Below are 14958 nucleotides of genomic sequence, written 5' to 3' on the forward strand. Positions count from 1 at the left end.
TAAAGAAAGGGATCTTTTCACCAAAACATGTTGAGTACTTAATACTGGAATGCTAATTCATGTGCTACCTGCATAGGCTATTATGTGTAGGTAATAGGTGGAAGGGGGTGGTTTAAGAGGGACAATGCTTACTTTGGATTGCTGGTGGGATCAGATTGATATCTGTGTTTTGGAATATATGGCCCCAAATTATGGAATATTAACTTGAAACAAATTCATATATATATATTTGAAAGTGTGATGCTCTTTCAAAGATAGGTGGGAGGAGTATTATTTAAGTAAAGATATAAGCTTTGTTTTAACTTTTTTAAAATTTATTTTTTATACATATAATTATTTTACATTTGGATGTAAGTGCCATACTGTGATAGGCTAAAGGTCCATTGAGCTCAGTATTCAGTTTCAAACAGTGGCCAACCCAAGTCGCAAATACCTGACATGATCCCAAAGAGCAAAACAAATTTTATGCTGCTTACTTTAGGAATAAATAGTGTATTTTCCCCAAGTCATTATACTGTATGATGGCTTATGGGCTTTTCTTTTAAGAAATGATCTAAACCTTTTTTAAACCCAGCTAAGCTAGCTGCTTTCACTGTGTTCTCTGATAATGAATTCCAGAGTTGAATTGAGTAAATTTTCTCCACTTTGGTTTAAATCTATGTACTTAGTAGCTTCATTGCATGCTCCCTATTTCTAGTATTTTTGGAAAGAATAAACAAGTGATTCACATCTAATTGTTTCACTCAATATATTTTATAGACCTCTATAAAATATATGGCGGTACTTGAGAAAGTCCAAAGGAGAGCAACGAAACTGGTAAAAGGGCTGGAACACTGCCCATACGCTGAGAGGTTGGATAGGCTGGGGCTCTTCTCTCTGGAAAAAAGGAGGCTCAGGGGAGATATGATAGAGACCTTCAAGATCATGAGGGGCATAGAGAGGGTGGATAGGGACAGATTCTTCAGACTGAGGGGGACAACAGGTACGAGGGGGCATTCGGAGAAACTGAAGGGAGATAGGTTCAAAACAAATGCAAGGAAGTTTTTCTTCACCCAAAGGGTCATGAACACTTGGAATGCGCTACCGGAGGAAGTGATCAGGCAGAGTACGGTACATGGATTCAAACAGGGATTGGACGGATTCCTGAGGGATAAAGGGATCATGGGATACTGAGAGAGGTGCTGGGATGTAACACAAGTATAGAAAGCTAACCAGGTAATAAGTATAGAAAGCCAACCAGGTCGTGCATGGGCAAGACCGGAGGGTGAGGACTTTGATGGGAAGATAGGACTTTAATGAGAAACCAAGGTGGCAAGGGGCCCCTTCTGGTGATTCAGACAGGTCGTGACCTGTTTGGGCCGCCGCGGGAGCGGACTGCTGGGCAGGATGGACCTATGGTCTGACCCGGCGGAGGCACTGCTTATGTTCTTATGTTCTCTATCATATCTCCCCTGAGCCATCTCTTCTCCAAGTTGTAGAGCTCTAGCTGCTTTAGCCTTCCTCATAGGGAATTTGTCCCATCCTCTTTATCATTTTTGTCACCCTTTCTCTGTACCATTTCTAATTCTGCTATATCTTTTGTGAGATTTTATGACCAGAAATGCACACAATATTTGAGGTGTATACACACCATGGAGTGATAACAAAGACATTGTAGCATTCTCAACTTTTCCATTCCTTTCCTGATATAATCTTAACATTCTGTTTACTTTCTTAGTTGCTGCTGCACACTGATATGAGGGTTTCAATGTATCATCAATGACACCTAGATCCTTTCCCTGAACATAAGACTAGCCTTACTGGGTTAAAACGCTGTCCATTTAGCCCAGTAGCCCATCTTCATGGTGGCCAATCCAGGTTACTAGTACCTGGCAAAAACCCAAATAGTAGCAACATTCTATGCTACCGATCTAGAGCAAGCAGTGGCTTCCCCCATGTCTGTCTCAACAGCAGGCTATGGACATTTCCTCCAGGAAATTGTCCAAACCTTTATTAAAATCAGCTATGCTAACTGCTCTTACCACAATAGCCAACATCCCATTTCTTGCCAAGTTAACAATTGACACCATTTCTGGAACAAATTAATGCATTGCACCCTAATCAAACGGGTTTCAGGCCACATCATTCCACAGAGCTTTCACTTCTCGGACTAGTCATTACTATTAGGAACTACCTAGATCAAAGAAAATCAGTCCTTTTGATTTTTCTAGACTTAAATGCGGCATTCAATTCGATCGAGCTCTCAATTCTACTCTGGAATGGTTTACCTCATAATTCACTAATAGGCATTATCAGATTTGTCTTTCTACTTCCTCATCTGAACCTTATACGCAGGATTCAGTTGCCCCCCCCCCCAAGGTTCCATTCTCTCACCTATGCTGTTTTATCTTTTTCTTGCCCCTTTTCTGACTATCCAAGGTTTTACTATACAGTGGTGCCTCACACAACGAACTTAATTGGTTCCAGGAGCAAGTTTGTTATGCGAAAAGTTCGTTATGTGAAACGCGTTTTCCCATAACAATACATGTTAAAAAAAATAATTCGTTCTGTAGCATAAAATATGCTAAGATGACATAAAAAAAGATAAATTTTTTGTTATTATTTTTATTTAGATACATCTAAAAACATACATCTCCCTGTCCTTTTACTTCCACTATCTTCCTATCCCATCTCTATTCCCTTTTGTCCCTCTCCCCATGATCAATCATCTCACCACCTCTCTCTGCCCTCACCCTCAGGGTTCAAGATTGCTTCCACTCTTTTTCCTGTTGTTCTCTCTGCCTGTCACCCTATGATTTAGCATCCCTTCTGCCCTTGTCCAATATTTCCCCTTCTCTCCCTCCCTCTCATCCCCTGCTCCAACATGTGCTTTCAGCGGCCTTCTCCCCCCTTAAGCGTCTTTTCTTCTCCACTCCACCTTTCCTCCCTCCCTGCCTCCACCTTTGTGGCGCTTTTGCACCCGACCGACAACAGAACAGGCCCGGTCGGACAAATCTCCCTGTCCTGTAGCCGCGAATCTAAATTACCTTCTTACAGCAGCTGGATTATTGAAGCTGCTGTAAGAGGTAATTTAGATTCGCGGCTACAGGGCAGGGAGGTTTGTCGGCCGGGCCTGTTGTCGGTCGATCGGGAGACCTGACCAGCTGTGCACATTCTTCGGGGCGGACCGCCCCCTCCCCCCTCTTTCGTTCGCCATTGCCTTCTTCCTACCTGCCCTGCCGCAGCCGCACACAGCCGACCGGAAGTCTTCCTGATGTCAGCGCTGACGTCGGAGGAAGGGAGGGCTTTGCTTAAGCCCTCCCTCCGACGTCAGCGCTGACATCGGGAAGATTTCCGTTCGGCTGTGTGCTGTGACAGGGCAGGTAAGGAGAAGGAGACTACCCTCGCGGCTCGACCAACCCCGCTGCGATCCAACCCCGCAGGAACCCCGGAAGGATGCAGCTCGGGCGACTTCGTTGTGTGAAACGAAGTCCGTTGTACGAATCAAGACATAAAGTTCGTTGTGCGCAGCGTTCGCTGTGCGAGGCGGCCGTTATGCGAGGCACCACTGTACTGTGATCATTAAAATTATGATGTGTGTCTTTCTTTTTTTTATTTTTCATAAATCTTTATTCAATTTTACCTCTTTCAACAAGTGTATCAATAAATTAACAATTGAAATTTAATACATCACTTGAATATCTGTCATATTTAACTATAATACATAAAATTTAATCCCTTCCCTCCCATCCCCACCATAACATATGCAATCAAATGTATCCTATGAAATATTCTCTTTTACTTATCCAATCATTTAATAAAATTCTGAATTCCCCCATCCCATCCCTTCACTTGCATTGTACTTATATTGGAAAATGGTATCTATTCATTACAATATTTTGTCAATGGCCCCCATATCTCTTGAAATTTTTTATAATTCCCCTTTTGTATGGCTATTGTTCTCTCCATCTTTTAGGTGTGACACAATGAGTTCCACCAAAAACTGTAATTAAGCCTGATCCAATTTTTCCAGTTATGCGTGATACATTGTATGGCGAATCATGTCATAATCAATAAAAGCTTATTATTATTTGATGAAATTTGGCTCTTTGTTCTCATTGACATACCAAATAAAATCGTGTCATATGACAAAGCCATGGGATTCTCTAATAAACAATTTATTTGGGTCCAGATTGATTTCCAAAATGTCAAGATAAGGGGACAATAACATAACAAATGATCTAGGTCCCTGCTTCAAGATTACAATGCCAGCATCTATTAGACTTAAAGCTATTTAACTTCTGTAATCTAACTGGAGTCCAAAATGCTCTGTGTAAAAGGAAAAACCAAGTTTGTCTCATAGATGCGGACACTGTACATCTCATCCTCCAAGACCAAATTCATGGCCATTGAGACGCAGTGATTTGATGCTTAATCTTAGTGCTCCAAATGTCCCTAGTTTTAGGTTTTTTATTAACAAATCCGTTTATCAATTTATACAACTGTGTGGCCTGGTGTCCCAGAAAGTCCATCTGAAAGCATAAAAATTTTAAACTATATTGCATATTAAGATTTTTCCATTCAGGGAACCCTGTCTGAATGGCCTGCTTCAGTTGCAACCATCTAAAGCTTTGTGATTTATTAAGACCATATTTATGTTGCAACTGTGAAAAATCAAGCAGTTTACCATTTGAAATAGTATCATCTAAAATCTGAATACCTGCTATCATCCAATGCTTCCAGATGACTTTAAATCCGCCAATTTGAATCCTGGAGTTTAACCATATAGTTTGATTTGTCATTTATAGATTGGAATAGATGGTTTTTTTTGTTTTTTTTTAACAAATAAGGTTTATTGAATATGATTATATATATATATTAATCTTTATTCATTTTTCATCTTTCAACAAGAGTAAAATTATTAAACAATTGACATTGAATGCATCACTTGAAATACTATCATTTATAATATTAATACATAAAATTTATTCCTTCTCCTCCCATCCCTTCAATCTCATGTTCAATCAAATATATCACATAAAAATTATTTCCTTTTAAGCTGGAATAGATGTTAAATTACTGACATATCGCAGAGCTTTCCATGTATCTATTAATATTCTGTTTTCTTTAAACAATCTAGGCATTTTAATGCTAAGAACATGACATTCCAACCACAACCGGTCTGGGGTATTATCAATGAGGTTTGGGAGGACCCAATACATACCCTGGTGCAAAATATAGGCTTGGTGATACCTATAGAAATTTGGAAAATTTACCCCACCCTCCGTAATTGTTTTTTGTAAAGATACTAAAGCGATTCTAGGAGTTTTGCCCAGTCAAACAAATTTTGTAAGAATACTGTTTAACTTTTTATAAAAGGACCCCTTAAAAAAACTGGTAACATTCCCATTTGATAACAAACCACAGGCAATATTTTAAAAGTTTGAACTCTCCCCCACCAAGACAGATGTAATGGATTTCATTGCTCGCACATTTCTGTTACCTTCTGCAATAAAGATTTTTCATTCTCTTTCATTGTGTCTTCCAGTATATTTTTTATCCAAATTCCTAAATATTTTAATCCATCTTCCTTCCATACAAAAGAAAATGAATCAAACAAGTCTTTTGTACAAAACACATTTAGTGGAAGAACTTCAGATTTACTCCAATTTATGTGTGTCTTTCTACCGTTTATGAATGAATGGAAATTGCATACAGTAATCATAAATAAATACAAATAAAACAAGAAAAGAACTTGCACCGTTGCTGTCACAATTAGAACTAGTTTGGCAGTTTGCTAATGCAATGCTAGTTATCAAGAGGCCTATATTCATCAGTTGTAGCTAGAGAATGACATGGGGACAAATTTGTTCCCGTCCACACAGGAACTCAATTTCCCCATCCCGTCCCCATGATTTTTGTTGCTGTTCTTGTCCCAGTCCTGTAAGCTCTGCCTTAACTGCACAAGGCTTGAACACTTATGATTTTAAAGTGTTTGAGGCTTGTGCAAATGAAGATGGAGCTTGCAGGAATGGGGCAAGGTCAGGACAAGAGCTCGATGAGATGGGAAAATGAGTTCCCATGGGGATGGGGAAAAACTTGTCCCTGTGTCATTCTCTAGTTGTAGCCTTATCTGCTGACACTGCATCTAGAGCTGAAAAAAATGCACCACATCATGGGTCAAATGCGTGATGGGTCATGGGTCTCAAAAGATGACCCACTGTCAGCTTTGCCCCTGGATGTTTTCTTTCTTCCCCAGAGAATTACTGTCTTGGACGTTGTTGTTCATTTTGGCATTTGTGCTAATTTCAGAGAACCGACAATAATGAGACAATCGGATTACCTAGTAAGAATACATTTCTTTTCCTTTAAATTTGTCTTTTTTTAGGTGAATTTCATGATGAGTCACTGTTTCAAGGATTTTTTTCTGTGGATTTATAGTAATTTGTTAAGATGTACAAATAGACAACTGGAAACCAAAATAAGTCCATGATCAAAAAATGTGTATGTAAAATCTCACTGCTAATTAAGGCTGCTCACACATTACTGCTGTCACTATATTAGCTCTGACCCTGACCTAACCATAGACTACTCTGTCTGAGCTTATTGGAGAATCAATAAAAATACTGGAACAATTTGTTTTGCTATTGTAAAAATAAAATTGCTGTTTTATTGATATTCAGTTTGGCTTAGTACTTGTTAATGTCCACCATCTTCAGCATTAGCATTGAACATGGAACCATTAGATGGGTTTTATGTCTACAACTAGTATTTTAGTCCGTTACATTAACGGGTGCTAGAATATATGTCTGTCTGTGTTTCTTTATTTCTGTCTCTCTCTCCATCCTGCTGTCTTTCTTTCTGTCTGTCTCTTTCCCTGGCCCCCTTTGTCTGTCTGTCTTTCTGTGTCTCTCCCTGCCCCTGTGTCTTTCTTCTTTTCTTTCTGTCTCCCTTCCTCCCACTGTCTGTCTTTCTTTCTATCTTTCTGTCTGTCTATCTCTCCCTACCTCCTATGCAGCAGCATTTATCTCCCCCCACTTCCCTGTGCAGCAGCCACAGCAGCATTCCCTCCCCCCACACTACTTCCCTGTGCTGCAGCAGCGTTTCCCCTACCCCCCCTTTCCCTTCCCGCGGTCTGGCCGGCTCCCTTAGTCCCTTTCCGACCTCCCCTTCCCGCGGTACCGACAAACCTGCGACTCCAGCAGCGTCTGCAACACTCTACACATGCTGCTTCAGGGCCTTCTACTGCCCTGATTTGCTCTGCTGCATCTCTGATGATGTCATCAGGGACGTGCCAGAATAAATCAGGGCAGTAGAAGGCCCCGAAGCAGCGTGTGTAGAGTGCTGCAGACGCTGCTGGAGTCGCAGGTTTGTTGGGACCGCGGGAAGGGAAAGGGGGGCGGGAAGGGACTAAGGGAGCCGGTCGAATCGTGGGAAGGGGGAGGTGCGGGAAGGGACTAAGTGAGCCGGTCAGATTGCGGGAAGCGAAAGTGGGGGGGGGGCGGCAAGGGATTAAGTGAGCCTGAAGCCGAGCCGCGAGTATGGGGCCGTTTCTGCAGCGGCGTGAGGTGGAGAGCAGGGAGGCTTGTCTGGTGCGCATGCGCACTCCTACCGCCACAGCCGGACAGATCAGGGATCAGGGAAGCACGCGGTAAGAGTGCGCATGCGCACTTAGCATTTTATTATTATAGATTCTTTAAACTATCTCTTTTAAAAGTTGCCTACTAAAAGTTGCAGTTTGTATTTTTTTCAGGGCGTCACTTCCCTAAGCGTCCAAAGCACATGCTGGTGGTAGAAGCTAAGTTTGATGGAGAACATTTGGCTACAGATCCTGTAGATCACTCGGATCAACCAGAGTTTGCCACTGAGCTGGCTTGGGAATTGGACAGGAAAGCACTGCATCAGCACAGGTTGTACTCTGCAGTCTTTAAATCTTTAAATTACTGACTTGGAAGCAGTACTGGCATTCACTCAGCATGTATGCAAGCATTGTGGAGCATCTATAGTATTGATCACAAGTCACTGTGAAGCCTCCTTTATCAAAACTTATTGTTGCCTTCATCACAATTGTAGTTGAATATCACTGTTGTAGGTTTTTGTTTTGAGGTTTTCAAGTCATTCAGTTCAGCTAGGACAGGCTTCTCAAAACTGTCCTGAGGACCTCACAGCTAGCTAATCATGTTTTCAGTATATCTATATGAATATGTGTAAGAAATTTAAATACCGGGTATCCCAAAAACATAAGCTACAGTAACTCTATGCTATGCTTGCATGTACTTGTATAGATTTATCAGTGTTGTATACTGTACAATGTATTTTGATTTATATTCTGAAAGCAGGTAAACAGTAAGGGCCAGATTCTGTAACCAGCGCCCAAGTCGATGGCTGCCTTAAAAGCAGCCGCCGATCGCCTGTCAATCATTCCAGAGCGCTGGTTACAGAATCGCGTCAAGATAGGTGGCTGAAATGTAGGCCCGGAAAACCCAGGCCTACATTTCAGCTGCCTATCTTGGCCGCTAGACCGCAGCATCTGAGAGCAGTAGGGGGATTCCCCCCCCCAATCAGCTGAGAAGCAGGGACTCCCCAAAGCTGTGATTCTGTAGTCAGCACTCAAGCTTGGTCACCGGTTACAGAAATCGCAGCTTTGGGAAGTCCCTGCTGCTCAGCTGATGGGGGGGGAGGAATATTCCCCTGCCACGATCAGCTGAGAGTGGCCGCAGCAGGGATCCCCACCGCAAGTCAGCTGGCAGGAGAGATTCCCACTCCTTCCTGCCGGCCCCCCCCCCTAAAATACCTTTTTGTAGAAGGCCGGCCAGAGGGATGTCCACTCTCTCTGGCCATCAGGCCTCCTCCTATGGGAAGGGCCTTAGGCGCTTGGGCCAATCAAGGCCTTGGGGCCACTCCCCAGTGCATCCCAGGATGCACCGGGCAGGGGAAGGCCCACCATTCAGAAGATGCAAGCATCCCTCTGGCCAGCCTTCTACAAAAAGGTACGGGGATGGGGGTATTTGGGGGGGGGGGTGTTGGCAGGAGGGAGGGAGTGGGCATCTCTCCTGCTGACTGATTTGTGAAGGGATTTGGGGGTTCCCTACTGCGGCCATTCTCAGACAATCGTGGCAGGTGTGACAGAAGCCGGTACCTGTATTTGCCGTAACCCGGCCTCTGCTCACCCGAGCGCAACTCCGACGTGCTTCCGATGAAGGAAGGAAGTCCTGCTGGAATATCTTTTCTTGTCAGGAAGCAAAATAGCAAACAGAACGGTAGTGGGCTTGTCTTTACCTTCGGGAAGATAAAGCAACCTTACACACTCTCACTCAAGTTCTGGGCCTCTAAGCTCAGCAAGTTTAAAGCTGGGCTGAATCCAACAGAGAAACTGTTGGTGGGGGAGGGGAGTAAAGGAATTCACTTATTACTTTTCTGAAGTATCAGAATGCCAATAATGGCCCCACTATCCCGACCTGGATCTTAAGTGAATTCTCCCCAAAAGTTATGACATTTACTTCCCTCACAGTCACAGAAATGCATCCCCAATTCAGGCCACTTGAGTTACAAAACAACAATAAAAAAAAAAACGTTTTTTTTTTCTTCAGCACAAGTCCCTGCACTTTCTCACACACAGCACAACTGCACAACAGGGTTCTAATAAACAGCGAACGGCTCCAAACCTTCAGACCTGCCACTTATCTTTATTGCATGAGCGTATCTTCAGGCAGTCCAAGGCTCTCTACCCATTCCATGGGTTCAGGTGGGGCTGGCTGGTTGGCAACAAGGTCAGTGTCAGTTTCCATCATGGTCACATCCTCACAGTCAGGAATATAGTCAGGAGAGACCCTTCCCTGAGCTGGCTCAGGGCCAACTAACTTTCCTCTCCTCAGAGCAGCCTCTATATTGTTCAAACGAACACACCCTGCTCTCTGAGGGGGAGGAGTTACCTGCCTTGATTGCTTAGCTTGTTTTACATTTCTCACCATGGGCCTCAGCTGGGAGTGAACAGGAGGAGGGAGGTCCCTCTCAGGCTCTTCTGAGCTGTTCTGCTCTCCTTCCTCTACTCCCTGCAGTTCAGCCTGCTTCCAGTTAAAGGGAAATGTACCTTTTTTCCTGGGACTAGTCACAATCCTATCCCCGTGGTTAGCTCGCTGAATGGCTGTATAAGGTTTAGCCACCGGCAGCTCTGGAATGAGCGGAGCCACTGGGGACGGATTGTGACATACCCTCACCCTTAAGGAGTGATTGTCCCTATTTTCCCGGGGCAACTCACTATCCTCTTGCATACGAGACAGAGTGTCCACATTCACACTTAACTTGCCAGGGCGATGCTCAATATCGTTTCCGGGGCCTATTTGCCCTTTTCCCTTGATTTAGGGGTGGTGGATCAGAGTCCTCAAAATCTTCCGGCCATCTCAACAGGGGTGTCTCATAAGGCCCTGCTAAGGCCCCTGTATCTTGATCCTGAGGACTTTCCAACCCTTCTACTCTCTGGGCAAGGGCAGCTACCACCTGTGTGATATCCCCTAAGTCTTCCTTTTTTACTTGGGCAATCTGAACCCTCACTTCCTCCAGGTCCTGTTCTATTCCCCTAAAGGTATCCAGCACCTTTTCAAAATGCTGGGCGTGTTGTTCCAGTTGCTCTTCCTGTGCCCGTTGTTTAGTTACCCAACTTTCTGCTTTCCCAGTTTGGTTTGTTAGTTCTCCGCAAGTGTTCTTTATTTCTACAACGCTACGTTGGATCGCTTGCTGTTGGACTTCATTTTCCCTTATTTGCCCCTGTACTACCTTCAGTTGGTCAGTAATTTGCGCCATAAGGTCGGTCAGCTTCCCTGACTCTCGTTGACACTGGGCAGTTATTTCCTCCCTGGACCGTTGATTATCCCGGTCTAGGGGATCCTTCCAAGCTTGGAACTTGGCTTCGGTTTGGGTTCTTAGGTTAGCCTCCCAGTCCTTTCGTGCTAGTGTCAATTCTTCTCTCAGTTTCAGTATCTCTGCGTCTAGTGCGGCTACTTTAGCGGCTTCTATATTCCCTCTCAGCTCCGAGCCTAATTCAGGGCGAGACCTACTTTCTATAGTTCCTACCCCGGTGGACCCGAACCCTTGCTCTCCTCTGCTGGTGTCCGGGAGACGGGTCCACTGTACCAGGTTGGGGTGCCAAATTCTCTCGCAAATAAGCTGGGCTATACGATCCCCGATTTGCACTTTGTACTCGCTATCACCCTGATTGACCAGGAGTACCGCGACATTGCCCCTAAAATCTGGGTCGATGACCCCAGCGGCCACATCGATTGACTGCTTTAACGCCAATCCTGACCTTGGAGCTATCCGTAGATAGGCACCTGGTGGGGGAGATACTTGTATATCTGTGTTTATCAGGGACCTTCCCTTAGCAGGGATAGTTTGTTCACAGGCGGCATATAGGTCATAGCCTGCAGCCTTAGCGTAAACCCGCGTGGGTGCTATGGCCCTATCTGACAGCGGGGCCCACCGAATTGTAGGCTTCCCATATTTAGGTTTTAACCCCTTAGCCCGTCGTCTTCCCTCCCGGGGCCCGACTAAGCTCTCTTCCACCCGACTACCCAACACACATTTACTCGACATCCCCTTCCTCTCCGGCACTCCTATCTGCGCCCGATTCAGCCAATCTCTTCCCAGGATTAATGGGTAAGGTGTTGTCTTTAAAACTGCCACTGATATTCGGGTTTTTTTTTCCCTATGTTGAATGGTCAGGTCTCTAAGGGGGTATTCCTGTGTTTCTCCGTGTATACAGGTGATGGGTACTTGCTTCACCCCCAGCTCCTGATCTGGGCCCAATTCATCCCATAGTTGCTCTGATACGACCGACTGCTCAGCCCCCGTATCGACCAGAGCCGGGACCTCCCTGTTGGCTACTGAGACTATGACTTGATATTCTTCGGGAATCGGGGCCCCAGGCCTCTGAGTTATTATCAGATCCCTCGTTACCCTACAGTACCTCTGGGTATGCCCTATTTTCCCACAACGATAGCACCTCTGGGTTTTCTCAGGGACAGGCTCCTTCGCCCTAGGGTACCCTGTAGTTTTCCTAGGTGGGTCCTGACCTCGGCTGTCCTTAGCTTTTCCCAGGCCTGGTAGGGTGGTTGTCTTTCCCTCCTCATAGGCGCCTTGGGCGTCCAAATAGGCTTCTGCTACCTCTAAGGTCTGGGCTAAGGTTTTGCAGCCCTGTTTCTGCACCCAGCCCCTCAAATTCTTGGGAGCGGATTGCAGAAACTGCTCCCTGATCACCTCTAATACAATAGCCCGGGCATCCCCAAGCCATGGACTAAGCCACCTCTCAGCCAACTTAGACAGTTTTTGAGCAAGTGCCTTAGGCCTTTCCTTATCCTGCATAAGGGTTGCTCTAAACCGCTGGCGGTAATGCTCTTGAGTGTAGCCTAAGTACTCCAATATATGTGTCTTTACAGCTTGATAATTGTTAGCTACCTCAGGGGCTAGTGTCTGATAAGCAGACAGGGTTTCTCCTGCAAGGCATGGGAGTAGCCTTACAGCCCACTGACCCTGAGGCCAACCAGCAGCAGTAGCTACCCTCTCGAACGCGGATAGGAATTCATCCGGCGCATCCGCTGGTGTGATCTTACACAGATTTAGCGTGGCTAGAGGGTTAGCTGCTCCTGAGGGTTGTGGCAAATTACTATGTCCAGGCTCACTGCCTGCAGATGTCGATGGGTTCTGCAAAATTCTAGACAGTACTTGCGTTTGCTCCCCCATCGCTAGCACCATCTCGTCGTGTTGCCGCCGAGATAATTCCTGAGACCGGTACCATAACTCCTGGTTGGTCTTTAGCACTGCTTGTAAGTCCTCACTTTGCTTCTGGCGTTCCGCCGTCAAGAACGCTATCAGCTGTTGCTGGTCCATCTTGCTGATTAACCTACAAGAAACAAAGCGAGAGAGACCAACCCAAGTGCGGTACCACTATATGAGTGTAGTCAAACTCCCTCACCCCCCTGGTCAAGCCTCTTACCAGAGCACAAGGTGAGTCTTTGCCTTTTGTTTGTAGGCCTCCTTGGCCCCCAGTCGTATAGCTGCGTTTCTGTCCTCTTATATCGATCCTCAGCCTCCTCCGACTCTGGCTCCTCACTGGTGCATCTGGGTCAGCCAAGCCACTTGCTTCCTCTGCACCCCGGTCGGAAGACTTCCGGAACTCCGCTCTGCTCAGACTGGAACCAATCCAACAAACTAAAATAACAAGCTAAAACAACAAATTATTCACAAGTCCAAAACTTTTTTTTTTTTCCCAAACAAAAAAAATATTTTTTTTTTTCCTCCACTTCTCACAATGTCCAGCAGGAGGCGCTTATCCCACTCCTGATACCATATGTGACAGAAGCCGGTACCTGTATTTGCCGTAACCCGGCCTCTGCTCACCCGAGCGCAACTCCGACGTGCTTCCGATGAAGGAAGGAAGTCCTGCTGGAATATCTTTTCTTGTCAGGAAGCAAAATAGCAAACAGAACGGTAGTGGGCTTGTCTTTACCTTCGGGAAGATAAAGCAACCTTACACACTCTCACTCAAGTTCTGGGCCTCTAAGCTCAGCAAGTTTAAAGCTGGGCTGAATCCAACAGAGAAACTGTTGGTGGGGGAGGGGAGTAAAGGAATTCACTTATTACTTTTCTGAAGTATCAGAATGCCAATAATGGCCCCACTATCCCGACCTGGATCTTAAGTGAATTCTCCCCAAAAGTTATGACATTTACTTCCCTCACAGTCACAGAAATGCATCCCCAATTCAGGCCACTTGAGTTACAAAACAACAATAAAAAAAAAACGTTTTTTTTTTCTTCAGCACAAGTCCCTGCACTTTCTCACACACAGCACAACTGCACAACAGGGTTCTAATAAACAGCGAACGGCTCCAAACCTTCAGACCTGCCACTTATCTTTATTGCATGAGCGTATCTTCAGGCAGTCCAAGGCTCTCTACCCATTCCATGGGTTCAGGTGGGGCTGGCTGGTTGGCAACAAGGTCAGTGTCAGTTTCCATCATGGTCACATCCTCACAGTCAGGAATATAGTCAGGAGAGACCCTTCCCTGAGCTGGCTCAGGGCCAACTAACTTTCCTCTCCTCAGAGCAGCCTCTATATTGTTCAAACGAACACACCCTGCTCTCTGAGGGGGAGGAGTTACCTGCCTTGATTGCTTAGCTTGTTTTACATTTCTCACCATGGGCCTCAGCTGGGAGTGAACAGGAGGAGGGAGGTCCCTCTCAGGCTCTTCTGAGCTGTTCTGCTCTCCTTCCTCTACTCCCTGCAGTTCAGCCTGCTTCCAGTTAAAGGGAAATGTACCTTTTTTCCTGGGACTAGTCACAATCCTATCCCCGTGGTTAGCTCGCTGAATGGCTGTATAAGGTTTAGCCACCGGCAGCTCTGGAATGAGCGGAGCCACTGGGGACGGATTGTGACACAGGGGAATTCCCCCTTCCCTCATCAGCTGAGCTGCAGGGACTCCCCAAAACTGCTATTCTATAACTGGCGCCCAGAACTTGGGTGTTTGTTACAGAATCACGGCTTTGGGGAATCCTTGACGCTCAGCAGATGGGAGAGGGGGGAATTTCCCTGCCACGATAACCGGCTGCTGCGGTCTAGGCAAAGATAGGCAGTGGCATTCAAGTTTCAAGATTAATATGGACTTACTACCCCACACAATATTCAGTGCTTTCTAGGCGTCAGTCAGGGACTTCCTTAGCCTCTTCCAAAAGGAAATCCCTGATTGGCTCAGGCGCCTCATTACCCTCCCAAGGGAGGAGCCCAAGGTGCCTGAGCCAGTCAGGGCCTAAGGCCCTTTCCTGTGCATCACATGATGCATCGGGTGGGGCATAAGGGCCTGCATTGCGCCGGATGAGCAGGAGGGATTGAGCACCCTTCCTGCTTCCAATTTAAAGGTACAGAGAAGGGGGAACAACAGCGGGGAGGGAGTGGGGAGGGAATGACCTGAGGGAGTTGGCATCCTTCCT

General features: G+C 45.6%; 1 protein-coding gene across 1 annotated transcript in view; it reads left to right on the forward strand.

Moving 5' to 3' along the window:
• CEP120 (centrosomal protein 120) overlaps positions 1-14958 on the forward strand; it is a 247075-nt gene that overhangs the window by 386 nt on the left and 231731 nt on the right. Inside the window, exon 2 of the mRNA XM_033929005.1 lies at positions 7733-7889. Within this exon, the coding sequence (XP_033784896.1) occupies positions 7733-7889 (157 nt within the window). The remainder of the gene's footprint in view (positions 1-7732; positions 7890-14958) is intronic.

The sequence above is a fragment of the Geotrypetes seraphini genome, chromosome 1, assembly GCF_902459505.1.
Source record: "Geotrypetes seraphini chromosome 1, aGeoSer1.1, whole genome shotgun sequence".
Lineage (NCBI taxonomy): Eukaryota > Metazoa > Chordata > Amphibia > Gymnophiona > Dermophiidae > Geotrypetes > Geotrypetes seraphini.